This window comes from Ochotona curzoniae, unplaced genomic scaffold (genome assembly GCF_017591425.1).
Source record: "Ochotona curzoniae isolate NIBS_2020 unplaced genomic scaffold, NIBS_Ocur_1.0 contig_1, whole genome shotgun sequence".
Classification (NCBI taxonomy): Eukaryota; Metazoa; Chordata; class Mammalia; order Lagomorpha; family Ochotonidae; genus Ochotona; species Ochotona curzoniae.
In genome coordinates, this window is record NW_024464918.1 from 25618417 (window position 1) to 25639440 (window position 21024).

At 42.2% G+C, this 21024-nt stretch overlaps 1 protein-coding gene across 5 annotated transcripts in view; it reads right to left on the reverse strand.

The window, feature by feature from the left end:
* Positions 1-21024, reverse strand: part of ARHGAP26 (Rho GTPase activating protein 26) — a 392826-nt gene that overhangs the window by 158041 nt on the left and 213761 nt on the right. For all 5 annotated transcript variants that reach the window (XM_041000639.1, XM_041000725.1, XM_041000551.1 and 2 more), the window contains 2 exons: positions 8495-8560; positions 4620-4694 (listed from right to left, as the gene is read on the reverse strand). In XM_041000639.1, the coding sequence (XP_040856573.1) occupies positions 4620-4694; positions 8495-8560 (141 nt within the window). Of the gene's footprint in view, positions 1-4619; positions 4695-8494; positions 8561-21024 lie in introns of those variants that run through there.

Here is a 21024-nt window from a genome sequence, read left to right on the forward strand (position 1 = left end):
TAGAACTGGGAGAACTCGGCTCATCCTTAATGGTACACACCAAATCAACAATTTGAGAACATCAGAAAACTGACTGCAATCACGCACCACAACCTTCCATTTTCATTTAAGGAGATGCCTCTAAAAAGAATGCTGGAAAGTAGTAGAAACACAAGGAGAACCTATCCACAGTGAATTTCACAGCAAAGATTCAAAAACTTTTATGTGTTCCAATGTGATTGGAAACATGATACAAAAGCCTACACAATACTTGTTGGCTTACAATACAAAGGCCAAAACTCTCTGGAAAATAACTTTGAAACCAGCTGCTCTATAATATGAACAAAATACGATTACTGTGAAGAAAGACAAAGTAAAATAAGATATAAATGGAAACAATAAAATGGAGGGTTGAAAGGTACAAACATAAAAGAGCTGAATAAAATTGGGACATTAAAATTTAATTATAAAATTTAATTTGCATGGCAAGCAACAGTAAGAATAATCAACAGAGGACCCAGTACACACATAGAATATTCCCTATGAATCTATAGGCTTTTCTGGATCCTTTTTACTCTCCAAAGACTGTTGCTGGAAGGAAGACCTCAAGGGTGGTCCTTGGGAGAACACTAGCACGAAGCTAGGCTGCATTTCTTACAGGCCATTCCAGCAAGATTTCTCAGGAAATCCTCATCAGTAAAAGGAAGATACTCTCAAGGCTCTAGTTCTCATGGTCCTCTTCCAGCCTATACTCTCCAACAGATTAAGAGCACAAAAAATATACCCCCAAGTGATCAAGGGAAGTCTCTGGTTTTACTACATGCTAAGCTGTGCTTTCAAGTAATCAAAATAACACCATTCCAATTTTGGAAGTCTTGGGCAAATCAGCCAAATCTTGCACAGAGCTTGGCAGAAAATAGGCAGCCAACAAATGTATAATAAAAAACCAGTGGGTGAAAAGTTTAGTTGGCCCATCTCAGGGAATGATCTAGAATTGGGAGCCATATTTATTTTGCCAAGCCCAAGTACCAAGCTAAACAAAGTACCAAGTGCTGATGAAGATCAAAGTATGTGAACATGGGGAGCAGGACACCGTTCCCTGCTCATCCAGAGCCCTGAGCAAACGAGGGACTGCTCAACAGCAGGGTTCCTGGTTGAACTTTACTGTTTGGGAGAATCAGCAGTACCATTCTGAACTTGTGCTTAGCTCCTGCTCTGTGGCCATCTCTCAGTTCTGACTGGATCTCAGTTTGTATTCTAGTCCATCTGCAATGTCCTCCTAGCAAAGGCAGCTGGCCTCATGACTTATAGCTGCATGCTAATACACTTTCATGACATCTCTCAGATTTTCATGATTATTTTCTCATCCTTAGGAAAACTCAGAAGACAAGAAGGCAAATATCTTGGTTTGAGAGTCACTAAGCATGCTGATAAAAGTAAGATCATTTCATAACCACATTTTCTTCTTCTTTTTTTTTTTTTGCTCAGCACAAATGAGCTAAGGCGGTTTTTTTTAGATTAGCAAAGCAACCTAAAATGTCAGATTTCTTTTCATTAGTGTCACCTTACATAATATTCTGTTGCTTTGAGATTTCTCTGCCCCTTCAGCTCCCCCAGATCCAGGTGGTTACAAAGTCCTGCTGTCTCTCCCCCTTGCAGCTCGTCCTCTCCTTGCCCAGGTCTCAGGGCAGCGAGCTGGCTGAGCCCTTTGTGGGGTGTGCTCTGCCTCATCTACTGCTGCTGTGCTCTTCCTCAGTGTCTCTGCAATGAAAGACACACTGCACCCTGTGGGTAGGGTTGCCCTCCTAAAGCTGGGATCTGACCTCGTTATACCTTAGTCGACTGCACTTTTTTTTTCACGTTTTTTAATGGTATCAACAGGAAAGCACCCCTCCATCATTGTATTAATAATTCTGCTCAGACCATGGGGTTCCACGCACTAACTCCAGCTTTACTCCACTCCTATGTGTCTCTGATCGCTATCCTTAGAGACAAGCATGGGATCCAGGCCATCTGGATCCATCTGTCTCTGAAAATGTGACTAGCCCGAGATTGAGAAATGAGTCATGTGAATGACCAACAAGGAATCTGTGCAAAACTCTCAAAAGATACACTCTCTCCAATGATCACAGAGGCGAAGAACTCCGGAGGCTGCATCTATACAGGATACTCCCACAAAGTGCCAGCACTGAGGTCAGGAGAGGTCACACACAAGCAGAAGCTAAAGGGAGGTGGTGGACATCAGTACAAACAACGTAAAGATGCTCCTGACGTCCCAGACCTGCCATCTTGGATTTACTAACCAGGTGAGCAAAGAAATAAATGCAGGGTTCCCCGCCCCCCCCACCCTCTCTGAATTAATCTTCTACACATTTCTGCATGTAGACGAAACATGAAATGCACAGAATGCCAACACTTAAAATTTTCAAAGCAGCTTCTTGTTTTTTAAAGAAAAAAAAAAAACAGTAACTTCTCCAACACAATATTCAAGATTCTAACCAAAGATACCCAGTTAGCTTTTGAGCTTTGGCTCTCCTTTTATAAAAGGCCTCAAGTAGTTCTTTCAAATGCTAAAATCATGATGATCACAGACTGAATACCTGGGGCTAGAATCTCCACAGAATTTATTTCTGTATCTGATGCCACTGAGAGTGATATTTTTTCTAAGTCTGAAATACTCTTCCTCTGTGTCCTTCATTACTCAGTCTTACAGCTGCAGCCAGGGTTAAAGGATTAGATGGTAATAATATATTTTACATGACAGCTTCCACATGTATACAGATCTTGTCTTGCAAGAATTTCATAAGAGAAAATAAAAGGAAACTTTTTCCCAAGTTCAGTCTCTTACCATTCAAGTATCTGTTTTGGAATCCAGACCTTCCACAGATGTTTGCAGCTCTGGTCAGAAACGAGAGACTGAGGCTGCCTACCTGTCAGATGCTTAACTCATTCTCCACTTGACCTTAGCCAAAAGGCCGAGAAGCAATGCTTAATTCAGTCTAAATGAGGTCACTGCGAAGACTCAGCTATTACACTCCTGGCATTTATCCCAAAGGAACAATTTACACTCACAAAGAAGCCTAAACATGAACACTCACACTGCAGCAGCTTTATCTGCAATAGCCCCCACCTGAGATGTCCTTCCGTGGGCAAAGGGTGACACACACTGTGCTATGCCCATCCAGCAAAATGCTCACCCAGCAAGAGCAGAGGACAACTTACTGTTGCATGCAACACCGCAGTCCTGAACGCTGACTCAATGGGAAATCCCAAAAGGTTACCTACTGCATAATTCTATTTATATAACTGTCTTGAAATAACAAAACTATAGAAATGAAGAACAATTGCCAGTTGCTATTAGGGATGGCGTGCAAGGGGGCAGGTAAGGCATATGAGTATAGCCATAAAAGGGCATCACAAGGCTGTCGGGACAGAAATGCCCTGCACCCTGAATGCACCAACATTAATATCCTGGTTGTGATGCTGCATACAGTCTTGCAAGATGTTACCCACTGGAAAATCATGCATAAAGTACATAGTACCCTTCCTGATTATTGTTTATAACTGCACATGGACCTGTAAGCACCTCAAAATAAAAAGTTCAGTTTTCAAAAAATGAACCATATTTCCCAGTTAATCATTTCAAACAATAGGTCTTATCCTAACTGGTAATAGAACCTCCAAATAACTGAGTAGCCCTCCTAACAAAACAAAGGACATAGAGAACAACGTCATGATGGGTGATGTGAGAGAGACTTTTTCCCGTCCATTGGGGTGCTAAACACATAAGAGGTACTAACAAGAGAACTGCCTCAGCCCAAAACACTCAGCTGGCACTCCAAGTGACGGCCCCTCCTCACAAGCGCACAGCCTGGGCTTCCATGGGGGTGACTAACAGTCACCAATCTGAAATCCGATCTGTCTGCCATTTAGATCCATGTGACTCACTGAGGTTGGCTTGCATTCATATCTAAAAATACAGGAAATCTGCAGCCTAAGCAGATTTGGCTCATGGGTTCCTGTGTTTCTGATTTGAACACAGCCTGTTGGGAGATAGTGGTTTTATGTTTATATCAGCCAGTGGCCAAGGAGGCTCTGCTGCTCAAGTGACAGGGACTAGGCTGAAATCTAGAAGTAAAGAGGATCCTAAGATTGATCTGCTTATACACATTTTTATCGGGGAGTTATATGACACCTCCTCAGGAAAGGCAATGCGAACTACTGCGAGGGCTTCTGCAGGCTAGAATAATGCCCTTCCTTGGGCACTGGGTGTGTCCCATTAAATACCTGGCCCAAAAGAGGACAGAAGGAGTCATGAGCCATTCAAGACAGTGTAGGGTGTGGAAGTCATATGAGTGACCAAGCGCCACTTAGACTGGCAGTGGCCGAGTCTACAAAAAGGGAGGGCGTGGTGCTTTGGACCAGGCAGTTTTAATTTGTCCGGTCCAACTTGGAACCTTCTCCAGTGGTCCCTGCAGTCATGACAACGACAAAGAGGGTGGCTGACTGCTGGGCATTGGCTCTCAGACACCCCAATTCCTTCCCCAGAAACTATCCCTACTTACAGAGCTGGTGGCATTTCAAAGTGGGTCCACCCCGTCCCCTCCAGACCTGCCTGGCCGAGCCACTGCTGCACTCACCCATCAGGACACTCAGCAGCTTCTGCACTCTGGAGTTGACCCCAACAATTCGGTAGAGCCCTTGCTCATTGATCCCTGAGAAGAGAAACATGATGATTCAATTAGAGGCACGGTAGGCAGCAGAGACGAGTGGGGCAACCTAACCAATTGCACTTTTTTCTTTTTTCATTTTCTCAGTCCTTCTAAAAGCTGCTCTAATGAAAGCCCCCTGTCACTCAGCTCAGCTCTGAGCAAAGGAGGGGATTCGGTACAGCTGTCTAGGATTGCACAGGTGTGCTGCACACTGCAGACCTCATGTTAGCTCAGTCATCGGAGGGGAAAGGAACTTTCCTCTTCTCCTGCCAAAGACGGCATCTGAAGACTTTTAGATGTGAAACATACTTTCAAAGATGTCACATTTAGCCAGTTTTTAACTTACAGAGCCAAAAGATGACATGATGAAAAATTCACACGACAGAAGGGACAAATATTTTACAATTTATTTTTACATATAGAATGACAATATTGAGGTGGGAAATGGTATTCAAGCTGGAGAATTTAGCAAATCCATCCATTTGTAAATACGTTTTATAGAAGAAGAGACAGGACAACCAGAGGGGATTTACTTTCAAACATCTGAACAAAGGATAGACCAAGAACTAATGCAGCACAGTGCTTCTGTTCTTTCTAAGGCATGAATTAGGTCACCACTATGTCACTGAAAAGAGAGGACAAGAGAGACCAAATGCTTCGAAAGGGTTTTTCTGCTGTTAGCTGCAGGCCTATCATATCTGATGCTTCTCAAAGAACAGGTCTCCTCCAGCCGATCTTATTCCCCTGAGAACCACTTTCCAATGAACAAAGTGAATTCTTAAACTCTTTCAAAGGCTTCCTACTATGTTTAGACCATCGTCAGACCTCCCTATGGGGACCTACAAGGCCAATGTCAGGGGTGGAAAGTGTCCAGCCACCTAGTCTTTAAATTCATTTGGTTTTGTCCGGCCAAGGCAACCAGAGGTGGGACTTGATATTGAACAAGTCTACAGCAGGCAATTTTTAGGTTGATAATTTTGCATTTTATAAATACCCAAATGGCCCTTGGCAGAAATCAGATTCCCTGTCCCTGGCTAGCACACTCAAACACCAGCCCACTATAAACACCTGGGCTATGCTTCAGCCACACTGGCCTTCCTCCAGCACACCAGACCCACATCTCATCTCACAGCTTTAGCCCCCACCACTGCTTGTACCTGAATGTTCTTCTCCTAGGTCTTCTGATCATGCAGGTCATTGCTCAAATGCAACCTTTGCCATCTAGCCCATCCTACAACCAACGCCACTGGTTAGTCATTCCCTTGTCCTGTTTTCTTTGTACCATATGAAATTATCTGAAATTATCTTTTTTACCTGGTTCCTTGTTTGTCTGTCTTCTTAAAATAGGAATATCAACTCTGAGTATAATGTAATCTGAGTACAGTGATTCTTATTCACATTTAAATCCCTAGTTGTACATGAATATAAGGCACATCCTACTGAATAAAACACTTGGCTATACTCTATCAAGGCCAGTAAATACAATGCTTGAGAGCCAAAATGAAGTTCTCTGCCAGAAATTCAAGGAGAAGCTGACTGTGCACGGTCTTATGCAAGACCTACAAAGAAGTAGAATTAATCAACAGAGGAAAATGGTCTGGAATAATAGGATTTTATTACTGAAAAGAGTCTCTAAATCATACATATCACCTGACATGGTTCTGATTTAAGAGTCCTTAACCAAAACTAAGGGATGAGTCTCAACCTACTGAGTGGAAAAACTTTTATTCAGTCATGAGTCAAGGGCTGGGAAAGGTTTAAAGTGTCTCTACTTCCTTTACCCACATGTTTCCCTGAGATTTTACACAATTCCTGCTCTGCTGAAACCTTCCTGATGAATTTCAGAGAATATTGGATGCTTTTTCACCTCTGGTCACCACAGACATGTACATACCCACGCACTGCAGTAGCACAACACCCAGTTCCTTCAGTAACTCATGCTGAAACAGCATTTAATTCACAAACTGTGCTCAGTGAAAACATTCTTAAAAATTACAACACTTTCATCTCTGTTTTGCAGAAGGGAGGGGACAAGGGGGCAAAGCACAAGACTCCTTCTTCTTCTGTTTATTGCATATCTTGGCTAATTCTAAATGCAAAAAGGTAGCTATCTGAGGTACTGGCATGCATTTATCTTTGTCCACATTTTAAAATCAGATGTTTCCAACTTGGTTTTGGATGCTGAAAACTGAAAGAAACAGGTGGCTCACCTCAACAAGAACTTCATGGGAGGTAGGGGGATGGTTGTTCTGGTCCTAGTTTTAGTTCTATTTTTATGCCTCCACTTTTAGCCATCTACCTCCTATACTCACACTTTAAAAAAATAAGAAAAAAAGAAACTGCTCTTAGAAAATTACCTTGGTTGGGCCCTATAGCCTAGTGGCTCAAGTCTTCACTTTGCAAGCACCAGGATCCCATATGAGCACTGGTTTGCATCCTGGCTACTGTACTTCCCTTCTAGCTCCCTGCCTGTGGCCTGGGAAAGCAGTTGAGGATGGCCCAAAGCCTGGAGACCCTACACCTGCATGGGAGATGCAAAGGAAGCTCCTGGCTTCAGAATGGTTCAGCTCTGGCCATTGCAGCCACTTGGGGAGCAAACTAGCAGATGGAAGATCTTTATCTTTCTCCTTCTCTCTGTAAATCTGACTTTCTAATTTAAAAAAAAAAGTATTTTAAATTACCTTAGTAATGTAAACTTCAAAAACATTTTGAGGCTGTAGTTATGAAATGTTTTTGTAACTAACTTACATATATTTGGAAACTATAGCTATGTGAAATAGATACAAGAGAGGCAGAGGGCAAAAAAGGAGCAGAAGCCAGTGAGAACACAGTGAGGCTGCACACAGGAGTTCCCCTCTGTTGAGCCCTGCCAAAGGCTCCATATGTAATGTAGCTGTTTTTATAAGTCACATTTTTCATGCACATGATTTTAAAAATGCTGCACCCCAGAAAAATTCATTCACACTGTATTTCCAGTATTCCCTAGGATTTTTGTTTGTCTGTTTTTTAGCTACATGAGGATACTGCTGTTGGTTTAACCAATTTCTCAGACACTTGGCCAGGTTCTGATTTTATACCTTAACAACACCATTGTGTAAACATTCTCATCATTCCATCTGTCTTTTCCTGATTTCCTCAAGATTCATTTGCAGCCATTTCATCTTCATCTACTTTAGATTCTCTGGGTATATTTTAGCTAGTTTTGCAAGCTGTCTTGACTCTTTGTTTATAAGGAGATATATATACAGCAGAAATCAGAAGACATCTTTGGAGATGTTTGTTCTACATTAAAATAATGAGTTTGGAAAGAGTAACTTTGATGGGACTCATAGCAGGCAAGGCTGGTTTCTTTTCTCTAATCTTGTTTATGTCATTACCAACAGGTTTATCTCTCAACTGCTAAGTTACACAGCCTGTCTCTGATTAAACATTTATTTATTGGAAAGTCAGATATACAGAGAAGAGGAGAGACAGACAGGAAGATCTTTCATCCATTGATTCATTCTCCAAGTGGCCACAATAGCAGGATCTGAGCTGATCAGAAGCCAGGAGCCTCTTCTAGGTCTCCCAAGCAAGTGCAGGGTCCCAAGGCTTTGGGCCATCCTTGACTGCTTTCCCAGGCAGGGAGCAGTTGAGAGCTCCTGCTTTAGACCATCATAACAAGGGGAAACACCAACAAAGGCTTTCGTCGCTGGAGAGTTAATGAGTCACTTAAAATTGGAAACTGGCAGGTAACTGCTCTGCCACCTCACCAGATGTATGACCTTCCATGGAAAACAATGCCATCTGTTAAACTACTTTACCTCTGGTTTCCACAGCATGGATGCATTTCCTGATTATGCTGAAGCCAATGCTGTCCAACTGTGCAGCTGAAAGAGCAAGAGAAGGCAGTCAAGTTGTTAGCTGTGCAATCAACCTCAGGATAAGAGTTAACTAAGATGGGGGGGAATCAATTGCATGGTACGGTCATGGATTCTTACTTTTCCCCACTAAAAATAGGAGAACAGTAATAGCTGGCACAAGACAAGAGCTTACCCTAAGTGTTAGCCTCAATTCTAAACACTTTACATGTATTATTCCATTTTCACATTTTTAAAATTTGTTTGATTCTCACAGTAACCTGTAGTTACAGTAATGTGCAAAGTTATCCTTTGAAGAAACCCCAGAACAGTATGACAGGTACCTTTAGATTGCTTTGGTTGCAACAGGAGCTGTCAGACTAACTAGTTTCCCACAGGCAGCATGAGTCAGGTGCTCTTTAAATGTTGGCTAAGTGTTTTACTTGGATGATCCCAACTGATCTCAACAAGTCCCCCAGGCAGAGGTTCCTGGTAGCCCCAGAGTACAGACCAAGGGACAGACTTGGTAAAGTGAAATATCTGGAACAATACTGATGAGCTAAAATGTGGAGCTGGATGTAATCCTGCTCAGGTTTTTTGAGAAAAAAAAAAGAAAAAGAAAAAGAAAACAAAAAAACAAGAGGGCGGGGGGGGGGGGAGGACGAGCAAGTAGAAACAGACAAATGATCCCGAAGCAAATTCAGGTAGCCTGGAAGAAGCTATGTGGAAAGGAACTAGTAAAGCTGCAGAGAGTCACTCTGTGTGAGAAATTAGCAGGGGCAGAGTTCTCCAAAACCCACTCCCTAAACTCCAAAACTACATGTCTACATCAGCATAGTCCCAGTTTCTCACCTGGCACAGTCGACAAACTCGGCTGTGCTCCTCCCTATGTGTTGACTACCCCACAGTCAGGCACATGAATGAATTCACCATCGGCTTCTTTAGAATTTTTAGGGCAAAATATACAAAATATAATGTTCCAAGTTGACAATGGAGTATCAGAAAGTAGGAGGGCAAGTATTTATAAGTGATTTGCTGTCATTTCAATATATGGTATTGATGAAAACTGAGTGAAACTAATTCATTTTGGATCTCATGCCAAATTCCTCAAATTCTTAACAGAAATGAACTTAGATCTAAAGGTGATTGCAAAAAAAAAAAAAAAAACCAACAACAACAACAAAAAAAAACAAAAACAAAAAACCCCACTAACTACTGAGAATACTGAGAATAAAATTGATACTATTTTCCCCACCTTTCTCTTTCCAAAGTAAAACAGGTCCATTGCTTAGGGTTACTTTTTACAAACACTCTCAGCCTCTAGGATCAGACGTCAAGCACCAGAACAGAAACAGTAAACTGTTCTCCTCCCTGGAGACTACCTGCTGCACAGGCCATTCTTATTCCTTGAAAATGGTAATGAGTCACTAAAGTGTCAACCCTTGCTTTTCCAGTATGAACCAAATATTTACAAATTGTGGCATTCTAGGCTTTCTCGCTGGAATCAGCAAGCCAAACCACAATATTTCTTCCAAATAGAACTCAACAAACTCACACAGTGGACATTTTTCTAATATAACAACAACTTATAATATGCGGGCCAAATACTGTTGAAATCCAGGGAAAGTTCATTCTTGAACCGTTTTACAGACACATAATTCACATACTGTAATGTTCACTCATTTAGTTGTACAATACAGTGGTTCCTCACATTATTTATAAAGTATGCATTAACTACCATACTCTAACTCCAGAATACTTCTGCTCCCCACTCCACCAAAATAAAACTCACACACATAAGCAGTCACTCTCCAGTGACTCTCCCAAACCTGGTAACCATAATTCTAATTTCCTTCTCTAGAAATTTGCATATTCTATATATACCTCACATAAATGGAATCATACGAGTTCTTTTATGTCTAGCTTCTTTCCCTTAATCCATGTGGTAGCATGGTGCTTTGTTCCTTTTTAATATTAAGCAATCTTCCAATGCTGAGACATGCCACGTTTAGCTGAGCCAGTCATCAGGTGACTGGCATATGGGCTGCTTCCACTTCTTGGCTATTAGGAACAGTGTTATCAAGAACATCTGTGTATAAGTCTTCTTCATTGTGTAGACACATATTTATACTTCTCTTGAGTCTGTAGCAATGTAGCTTAGCAGAACAGAACTGCTAGGTCACTGGATCACTCCATGAATCACTTTTTGAGAAACAACCAAACTTTTCCGAAGCAGCTGCATCATTTTACATTCTCACCAGCAACAGAGGAGAGGTCAATACTTCTACTTTGCTTTCCTATGATAGCCATCCTGGTGGGTGTCAAGTGGCATCTCATTGTGGTTTTGATTTGCATCTCCCTACTAATGACGCTGTGCATCTTTTCATGTTTAGGAGAGATTTTCATTCCTTTAAGCAGTAGTCAGAAAACAGAGCTTACTGGAAAGTATTTGTCAAATGGGAAATTATTTTTGGTGCTTAACGAAGTTTCCAACATTTTAACTGTGATTCCACAGTCGCTTGAAGCATTTTTATTCTTCTTTTGAGAGGCGAAAGACCATCTTTCATTTCATTTTTTAAATTATTATCATCATTTTATGATACAGTTCCATAGGACCTGGGACTTCCCCTATCTCCTCTCCTATCCTCCCTCCACCCCGCCACAGAGTTTTCCCATATCATTACAACAGCATAGTTTCTCATAAACAGTCATAAATCCATCACTGTAGGCATGGACAATTACAGAGAGTCCAGCATCCCATTGTCAAGCCATATCCAACAGTTTCACTTGATCCAAAAGTAGAAATGTACACTGCACTGTAGCCTCACATCTAGACAAGTCAGTCTCCACTACAGTCTCTATAAATGCCCCCAAGTTTAAAGCCACAAAACAAAATCAACAGGGAGAAAAATAGAAATTTACAATGCCATGAAGTTAAACAACATGTCACTGGATATGATAGTCTCCATTAAACAATACATCCCCTTAAGTGAAAAACCACAAAATAAAATCAACAACAGGAAGAAAAAAATAGAATAACTAATGTGTCACTGAAGAAATGAACTGTATGATCTATGAGTCAGTGAAGAATTTAAGGAGAAAAAAAGTGTTTTGAAGAAATGAAACTAAAAACAAAAACATCAAAATGTATAAGACACAGTTTCTGCTGATACTTGTGAATGAAATATGTCTCCTGTAGGCAACAAATAGATGGGTTTTGTGTTATAATCCAATCTACTAACCTAACATGCTTGAATGATAAATTTAAGACATTTACATTCAGGGTTAATATAAATAGGGTGGTAATTTGGTCCTGTCATCTAGCAATGCTTTGTTCATTGATTTAGTCATCTGTTGTTGTTTTACTTGGATGGTCTTCACATCTGCCTTTGGTTTGGGTGGGTGATATTCCTCTTCTCTGTCAAGAGAACATCTTTTAAGCATCATTTGTAGGACAGGTTTAGAAGAGGCGTATTCTTTTAACCTTTCTTTTCTGTGGAAGATTTTATTTCATTCTCAAAGACAAAGGAAAGCTTTGCTGGGTATGTTATTCTGAGCTGACAATTTTATGCTTTTAGAATCTGGAATATGCTGCTGTATTCTCTTCTGGTTTTAGAGTTTCCTGTGAGAGGTCTCCTGTGAGTTTAATTGCCATTCCTCTATGTGTCAATTGAGTTTTTTCACAAGCACATTTAAGGATCTTTTCCTTATGTTAGATTGAAGAGGGCTTGATTATCATGAGTCATGGTAAAGGCTGCTTTTGGTTAACCTAATTGGAATTCTGTGCCCCTCCTGGATGTTGTTTCCCAATTCTTTCTCCAGATTAGGGAAATTATCCTTTAATATTTCATCAAATACATTTTTAAACCCAGCTTCTCTTTCTCCCATAACTCTTACATTTGGCCTTTTAAGAGTGTCTCTTAATTCATCAATACTTTTTTTTTTTTTTTGGCTTGACCCAAGTCCACTTCCAACTTTTTGATTCTTTCCTCATTGTGACAAGAGATCTCTTCCAATTCTGAGATTCTTTCTTCTGCCTCCTTCATAGGATGATAGTCAAACAAGTCTGCAAAGAAGGAACCACCAATGTGCACAGAGCTCTGGGAGCTGAGGATGCTTCTGAACCCAGGTATCTTGAATGCGTCTGTGAGTATGGTTTTATTCTACAGTTTGATGAATTTTTATTCTGGATAAAGCCCATGATTATTAACAAGAGTCTTAGAAAACTGAAAAAACCTAACAAACTGAAAGTGATGGCTCCAGTGTGGCAGAAAACAATTCATGCAAAGTCATCCAGCACAACTAATGGAAGACAGAACTACTGTCTTCTGAGTGGACACAACCCCACAGAAGCAAATCAGAAGGTGAGCCAGAAGTGGGATCCTCTCCTGGGAAAGTAGCAGAAAAACTCCAGGATTCCATTCTGAATAAATATTTCTCCTTTTGTTTTCTCAGTGTTAAAGGCTCTCTAATCTACTTGAAACAGGCAAACTTCTTTTCCTAGATCAAGCACAAGTAATGCTGCATTAACATTATATCTTACTTGATTAACCTCAAGCATAATATATCATTTGTAAATTGGAAAATCAAGTGTTTGGAGTCAAGGAAACTGCTACCTTCTAAATGGATTCAAGCTGCATACTGATGTAATTACCTACAACTTTTATACAAACAAATAGCATTTTTAGAAATGGAATTCACATCAGTTACCCCAACAGGGAACTCATGAAACATAGTTTAGCAGGCACTGCCTAAATCTGCTAACTGGCCAGGCACCACCCTGTCTCTATCACCCTTCCTGGCACTTCCCCATCCCCATCTGTCTTTTCTCCCCCAGCCCTGGCCCCCAAAGCAAGCATACAGTTTGACTTTTATTCGCATCTACTCAAGTTTCTTGCTGACATCATGATTATGTTACTAATAATTAACAAGCTCTTTATTAGTTAACATGGACTGAGTCTCAGTAATGCAGTGTGCCCCGAGCCAGATCATTAGTCCTGATCTCTGTGCACTGGGTACATAATCTTAGTTAATTGAGATCTCCTAGGCTGAAAGGAGAATTCCCACTAAAAGATTTAGAACACCAACCCCACCAAGCCGAGTCTGCTAATGACAGAAAACTCTGAGTGGCCTGCCAGATGGAAGCGGCTGTCCTTAATCCCCTCCAGCAGGTGATTCGGTTCTTTCACCGAGCCAAGGCTCAGAAAAGGTCAGGGATTTATTTGCAATTTCTGTATCCTTATAATCTCCAGAAATAATCTCTCATTAAATATCTACTAGGCTTGCATGATTCCCTTAATTTAACTCGCGATGAGCTCTTGCAGGGCCATTGGCTTCCAGCCACAGCCTCCACTGTGATACAGTGAAGGCGGGGACTGGCTTATCTTCCACCTGCAGCCTTAAGTTCAGGGCTGCTCAGCCTGACTCGGTGCAATCCCCCAACAGTTGCCTTACAATGGATGTGGGTAGAGCTAGCACCAGAGACCTCCACAGTCAGAACTTTGCCACCCTCCAAACTGTCCTTTTGACATTTGAAGACTTCCCTGTTGAGGATGGCAAAGGCCAAGGCTGCACAAATCCATTTTCTCCAAGTTTCAGTGGGAGAACATGAGGAGACATGAGGGAAGCCTGGTCACCTGAGGGGCCTGAAGACAAACCACAGACATGGGACAGCATGCCAGGGAGCCTGAGTTGAGATTTCCATGTCCATGGCACAAACTCCAGGGGCTGGAGCTGGTTAGAGCCAGAGACCGACTGCTACGAACTTAAACACCATCCTATAAAGTCTTGTCTAGAAGGGAGTGGGTGTACCAGTTGAAACACATGGAAGTTGTGGCTTATCTAAAACATCCAAAGAGTGACTGCCATGCTCAGCACCTCTGGTGCCTAAAATCATCTCCCCTGGCTCTTTCCACCTCTTGTATGAAGGGGCAAGCATCATCACCCTAGCACAGTATCCTTTTTTCATTTCCAACCACCTACTCATTCCTATTCAAATGATCCCCTCAGTTTCACCTCCTAACATCTCTGGACACCAGCTCTCTCCCTCATTACCACATTCTCCTGGTCCTGCACCATTTGTTGTTGGGACAACCAGAGGGCCTGCAAAATGGACTTCCTCACACTCCTCCTTTTGTTCCTTCTTGTGAGTGCTTCACAGCATTGTCCTCAAGACCCTGCTTGCCATCTCTCTACACTCCCTGCTACTCTCCAGAGGATGAGCCAAATCCTGAGCAAGACCCAAAAACCAGCATGACCCTACTACAGTCTGCACACTCGGGCTTCCTTGGGTGGTGCCCTACTCCAGGTTTCAGCACCAGCCACGTGGCCTGGTTTTCAAAGTATGTTTAACTGACCAGCCTTTGCATAAAATGCAGATTTTGCCTGGAAGACCCTTGATTCAAGTAAGACAGCCTTCCCCCATCAAGTGTCATTTCCTCAAACAAGCTTTCCCTAACCTCCTTGCCTAGGTTGACACTCACTGCATACCAGGACGGGGCAGCACCAGTCCCCTTCAGCATAGACCATGAGTTTACATTCACTTGTGTGATTCTGTGGAAGCTGTCTACCTACAATGTTAACATGGAAACTCACAAAGGCAATGGGCCATGCACAGCATTACTTACTCTATTCACTATGACATTTCTTTCACTGTCTACTACAGGACTGTGCAGGAAGCAGAAAACTGAGACAACAAGAGGCTGGTTTTTCACTTTGGGCTAGTGGATAGGCAACTGATAGAGTTTCTCTGAAGGACAGTGTGGCATAGGGTGGTAAATTCCCAATGAAATAAATCCTGTCAAAGTAAATGAGTTATTCAAGCTTCTGGTCCTCAACATTTTCATCTTTGGTGAGGACATAAAGGTTAAATAAAGATATGAATGGCCTAATCTAACCACTTCCTTCCTGTATCAATACAAAGCAGCATTGCTCCTGAGCAGTAAGGCCCAAAAGCGAGCCTCAGAGAAATGAAAACTGAAAGCTGTGCAAGTCACGACATGAAACAGAGCAGACAAACCAAGTTTAAGCTTCCTTGGACGTTTCTCTTTGTCCTTCGAAGCATTCCCTTCGCTGAGCAGTATGTGGTGTGACTCTGAGGTTGCAGGAAGCTCTTCCATGTTATGCTCACTAGGCACCGAAACAGGACTGCGATTCAAGAAAGCCCCTGAAAGCAAGAGCATTCTCCCCTATGCTGTATGCTGCCCCAAATCTGAGACTCTTCAGGTCCAAGAGCTGCTTTTCTGAAAACCACTCACTTGCTCTCACTGAATCTCAATCCTTTAGAATATCAAGAAATTAAGCAAGCAGTAGACAGATGATTAATTTTGAATGGAAACGACCTTTTTGTGTGTGTGTGTGTGTGCTACAGGCAGACTATCAGACTTAGAGTACGTGAAAGCTAGACCTACCCAGAAGGTATCCTGGTTGCACGCCAGAAGTTGTAACCAAACCACCAGGAAACAAGTCACGTCCCAAAGGAGGAAAGCTAATCTACTGAATCAGTCTCAACATAAGACAGGATGGTTGCTCTGCCAAAAGTGTGTATTCAACAGGTTTTTCCTACTTTGACATTCTCCACCTCCAGAAAGCACATTCGATTTTCCTTTGACTAAAAAAAATCTAGTAAGTTGTTTCGTGGGATAAGTGGAATTTTCTGAAAGCACTGGATGTTTGTAGAAATGCAAGAGAACAGAGAAGTAAAGGAAACATTTGCTTTTTTTTTTAAAAAAAAGAAACAAAACTTTTTTTAAAATAAAATACACTGATAGATCCAGTGTGATGACTCAATGGCTCCTTTTTCTTAATGGCTTTCCATCTCTCTGTAAAACTGCTCTGCCTTTCCAAAAAATAAATAAATAAAATAAAACAATGAAAAGTACACAGACATCAAGAAGAGAGAGATAGGCCTGGTGTGATAGCCTAGTGGCTAAATTCTCGCCTTGCATGCGCCAGAATCCCATATGGGAGCCAGTTTGTATCCTGGCTGCTCCACTTTCAATCTAGTTCCCTGATTGTAGCCTGGGAAACCAATAAAGGGTGGCCCAAATTCTTGGGATCTTGCATATGCATGACAGACATAGTAAAAGCTCCTGGCTTCTGATTTGTATTAGCTGCAGCCATGGCGCATCACTTTCTGTATCTCCTCTTTGTATATCTGCCTTTCAAATAAAAAAATTTCAATAAATAAATAAATAAATAAAAAGAGATAGAAAATTTCATCAACTGGCTTACTTCTCAGAAGTGGTCAAAGCTAGGAGACCGATTCAATCCAGGCCTCTGACGAGGGCAGCAGGGAGGCTATCACTTGGGTCATCACTGCTACCTCCCAGGGTCCCCATGACCAGGAAGCTGGAGACAGGAGCCAGAGCTGGAGCTCAAACACAAGCACTCTGAAGTGGCATACAGGCATCTTAACAGAGTGTTAACTACAAGGCCAAAGGCCCATTCCCTACTGCTCCCTTTTAAACATGGACGAGTCTGAGGATCATCTGAAGTCTCTGTGAGCAAGTCAAGCACTTCTCAGAACTATACCACTTTCCAATGTGATCTGTTCTTTATAGCCTTGCCTACATGGCTTGTTCTGAACTTACTCAATTTCAGTGCCACTAAAAGACAAAAAGAAAATACCACATTGCACTGAACACAGAATCCACCTGGAAAATAACAAAAAAGACTTCATTTGCTCACACACCCAGAGGACCTGCGCCAAGAGGACTTACAGCCTTTCTCCCAATCCTGAGAAACACCCTCCCAAGTTGCCACGGGTTCCCTGGGCTGTGGCTCCTGGTAAACTCCACTCTCACTGGCAGCTCCCAGAATTTCTTAGTGGGACCCAGTAAAGTTGCCAAATTGGCTTTCAGTTAGGCAAATGTGGATTCTCAACTTGGGGATTAGCCTCAGCCAGTCTTTAATTCCAGATCAGCTTCCCAGCATGCTCTGCTACCTTCTGAGTCTTATATTGGACCACAGGAGAGTGTGCCCTCTAACTGGTATGCATGTGAGGAGGGCACACTAACATGAACAGCAACTGAAGTCACAGACAGAAGGAGCGTGGGTGGAAAAGAACAGGAGCTTCAAAACCAGATGGGCCAGGATTAGCAAGCAGCTGCTGCCACCTCTGGTTGAACATGACCTTAGCTGAGTTGCTTTCTCTCTGAGACCCACCTTCTTCATCTATGCACCAGAGGTGCTGTGAGGGTCAAACAAAACCGAAAACTACTGTGGTTGGTTTAATATCCAAAAAATGTCCTTTACCAGTATTATGAACATTAAGATATAGTTATAACACAGCACATAGTGTGTAGCAAGCAATAATGTACAATATTATACTAACTGGGTCAAATTTTCCAGTCGACAAAGCATTTTTCAAGCCCAAATTCATGCAATTCTTAGGATAACCCATGTGGGCAGATGTTGCTACTCTTCACACTAATAATTTCTTGCTATGTTTTCACACTAATGAGCATAATGAGGGCTAATACATTACAGTTGATAAAAATAAATGAGTCAGGTAGTGCTTATTCAATTTTCCCAGCATCTTGGCTAATTTTTATGTTGAGAAAAGCCAGGCTCACGATGTTAAGTGGTAACTACCCTGCCTGTACCAGCAGCCAACACTTGCTGAGCACAGGCTGTGTTGCTCTGGGCAGTGCACTTATATACACGATCCTTCTTATCATTACCTGCAGCATCCCTGCTTGGCAGACAGGAAACCGAAGCTTGGTCAGGTTAAGGACCTTCTGCAGGATGACAGTGTGGGTGAGGCTTGGAACCGGGATTCTGACTCAGACTGACCCAGTGCTCAACCTCTTCCCCTCTACTTCCTGCAGCAGTTCACAACACTGAGGTCAGAACTAGGGTGAGAGATCCTGACACTTCAGGTCTAGTAGCAGACCACAACTCTGGCAGACAAGAGGAGAGAGGTCTTGTTGCAATGTAGGTCCTAGGTCCTTGCCCAGAGATGACGTTTCTGTAGGTGTTAAAAACCCCACTTCCGGAAACACTGCAGTAAACACCAAACAATTAAAACCACTATCCCCAAAGAACCACAACCTTGGTTCTCAACAGAATCAACTGGCAATATCCATACTGCATTCTTCACATCCTCTTAACGATTCACCAATGTGACACGGCCTGACACAACACCCATCTGTGCCACTGGTGGTACATGACATAATTCCAAGTACTCCCAAGGAGAAATTTCTAAGAGTGATGGACATGTTTTAATGACTACTAGACAGCTCCTGATTCATCCCACACGGCATGATGAGGGTTCTTCAAAAGTTGCATAGAAATGGAATTGAAAGGGAACATTTTTGGTGCTTAAGATCTCTAGAAAATCTTGCATGGTTTTAATGTAACATGTTTTCTTAAACTTTCTGAAGATTTCTCATATAATTCCTTTTAAAATAAACTGAGGTTAAAAAAAGATGACCTTGGCCTGGCACAATAGCTCAACGGCTAAATCCTGACCTTGCATGTGCCAAGATCCCATGTGGACACTGCTTCACGTCTCAGCCGCTCCACTTCCAATCCAGTTCCTTGCTTTTGGCCTGGGAACTCAGTAGCAGAGGATAGCCCAAAGCCTTGGGACTCTGCACCCTTGTGGCAGACCAGGAAGAGGCTTCTGACTCTTGGCTTCGGATTGGCTCAGATCTGGCCGCTTTGGCCATTTGAGAGTGATTCAGCAGGCAGAAGATTTTTCACTCCATAAAATATTATCTGCCTTTCCAATAAAAATAAATAAATCTTTTTAAAAATAAAGCTTTAAATGATGAACTGACTACAAAAAACCATAAACGAATAATAATAGTGGTCAGGTATATGAAAACTATCATGATGTGATACACTAATCAATTCACAAAGTCCAAATGTGTCTCAGACCCAGGACCTATATACTACATGTTAAAAGCAGAGATTGGATGGTTTTATATTCTAATACTAAATGTGTACTCCAAATCATCTTTATTTCCTTTCCCTCTACTCCTTCAACTCACCCGATTATTAATCCACTGACCAGTCGTATCAAAAACAAAATACCCAGAATCCAACTATTTCTCACCATGTCTATTGTTAACACCTTGATCCAAGCCATCACCATTTTTTGCCTGAACCACTGAAATAGACTCCCAATTCTTTCTTTCTTTTTAAAAAATATTTACTTGTTTTTATTGGAAAGTCAGATATACATAGAGGAGGACAGACAGAGTGGAAGATCTTCCGTCCATTCATTCACTCCCCAAGTGGCCACAACAGCCAGAGCTGAGCTGATCCAAAGCCAGGAACCAGGAGCCAGGATCCTCCTCTGGGTCATCCTCTGGATGGCTTTGGGCCATCCTTGACTGATTTCCAGGCCACAAGCAGGGAGCTGGATGGGAAGCGGGGCCACTGGACATGAACCTGTGCCTATATGGGATCCTGGCACATGCAAGACAAGGTCTTTGTCCATTAGGTTACTGTGCCAAGCCCTCCCAATTATTTCTACTTCTGCATCCTAAAATTTTTCCCACAGCAGTCATTCATCTTTAAAAAAAGAGAGAGAAAGAGAAAAAGCAACATATAGAAGCAGCACATGTCATTCATGTGATCACAATACTCCAGTGACGCCATACAGCATCTAGCACACATGTTGTTTCCTGACCTCATATCCTTATATGGTCTTGTGCCACTCTCTCTTGGCTGCCTCCTAACAACTCATAATGCTTCTTTCCGGATAGTCCTAGAATGCAACAAGCTTAGCCCCTCCAACTCAGGGTCTCTGCATATTTGAGCCTTCTGTCAGCAAATTCTCTTGGTGCAAGTATCTCCTATGAACCCCTTCTTGTTGGAGGTAAGTAATGCAGCTGTCCGTTCCCATCTTTCTCACTTGCTTGTGTTTCTCCAGTGTGCTTATTCTGCCCCTATGATTACACCTTTGTCCCTTTGCTTACTATCTGCTGTCAGTTTCCCTCAACACTGTGAGCTCCCTTACAGCAGAATTTCAACCTGTTTTATACATTACTGCATTTCCATGAAGCTGCTTTATTCATTACTGCATTTCCATGAAGATTTTCTAAGTGAGGGAACAAATGCAATCCACATTTTTGTGAACTGAGACCCCAGGAACCAGAAGGTAAAGTCCTGAGGCCTGAGGAGCCTCAAAGGGGTGAGCAGCTGGCTGAACACAAGGGACCTTCTGGAGCTCAGGTCCCTGCCTGGCAATCACAAGACCACAGGACAGGGATCACACACATCTGATGCCTAGGCAAGACAGCACTTAACACACGCTCGTCCCTTGCCTGTCGGAAATAAACACACAGAAAACTAAGCTGGAAGACATCTACAGTAAGAAAGCAACACAGGCAGCAGCAGGCAAAGAGATAGAAATCTTTGGCTGGCCTGAAATAAATCCAGTGGCTGCCAGCCCAGGTCAAAGGAGGACCCACGGCAGCTGTAAAGAATGTTCCAATTCTCGGAAAGACACAGCAAGCCCAAGTGGCAGGTCAGATTCTCTG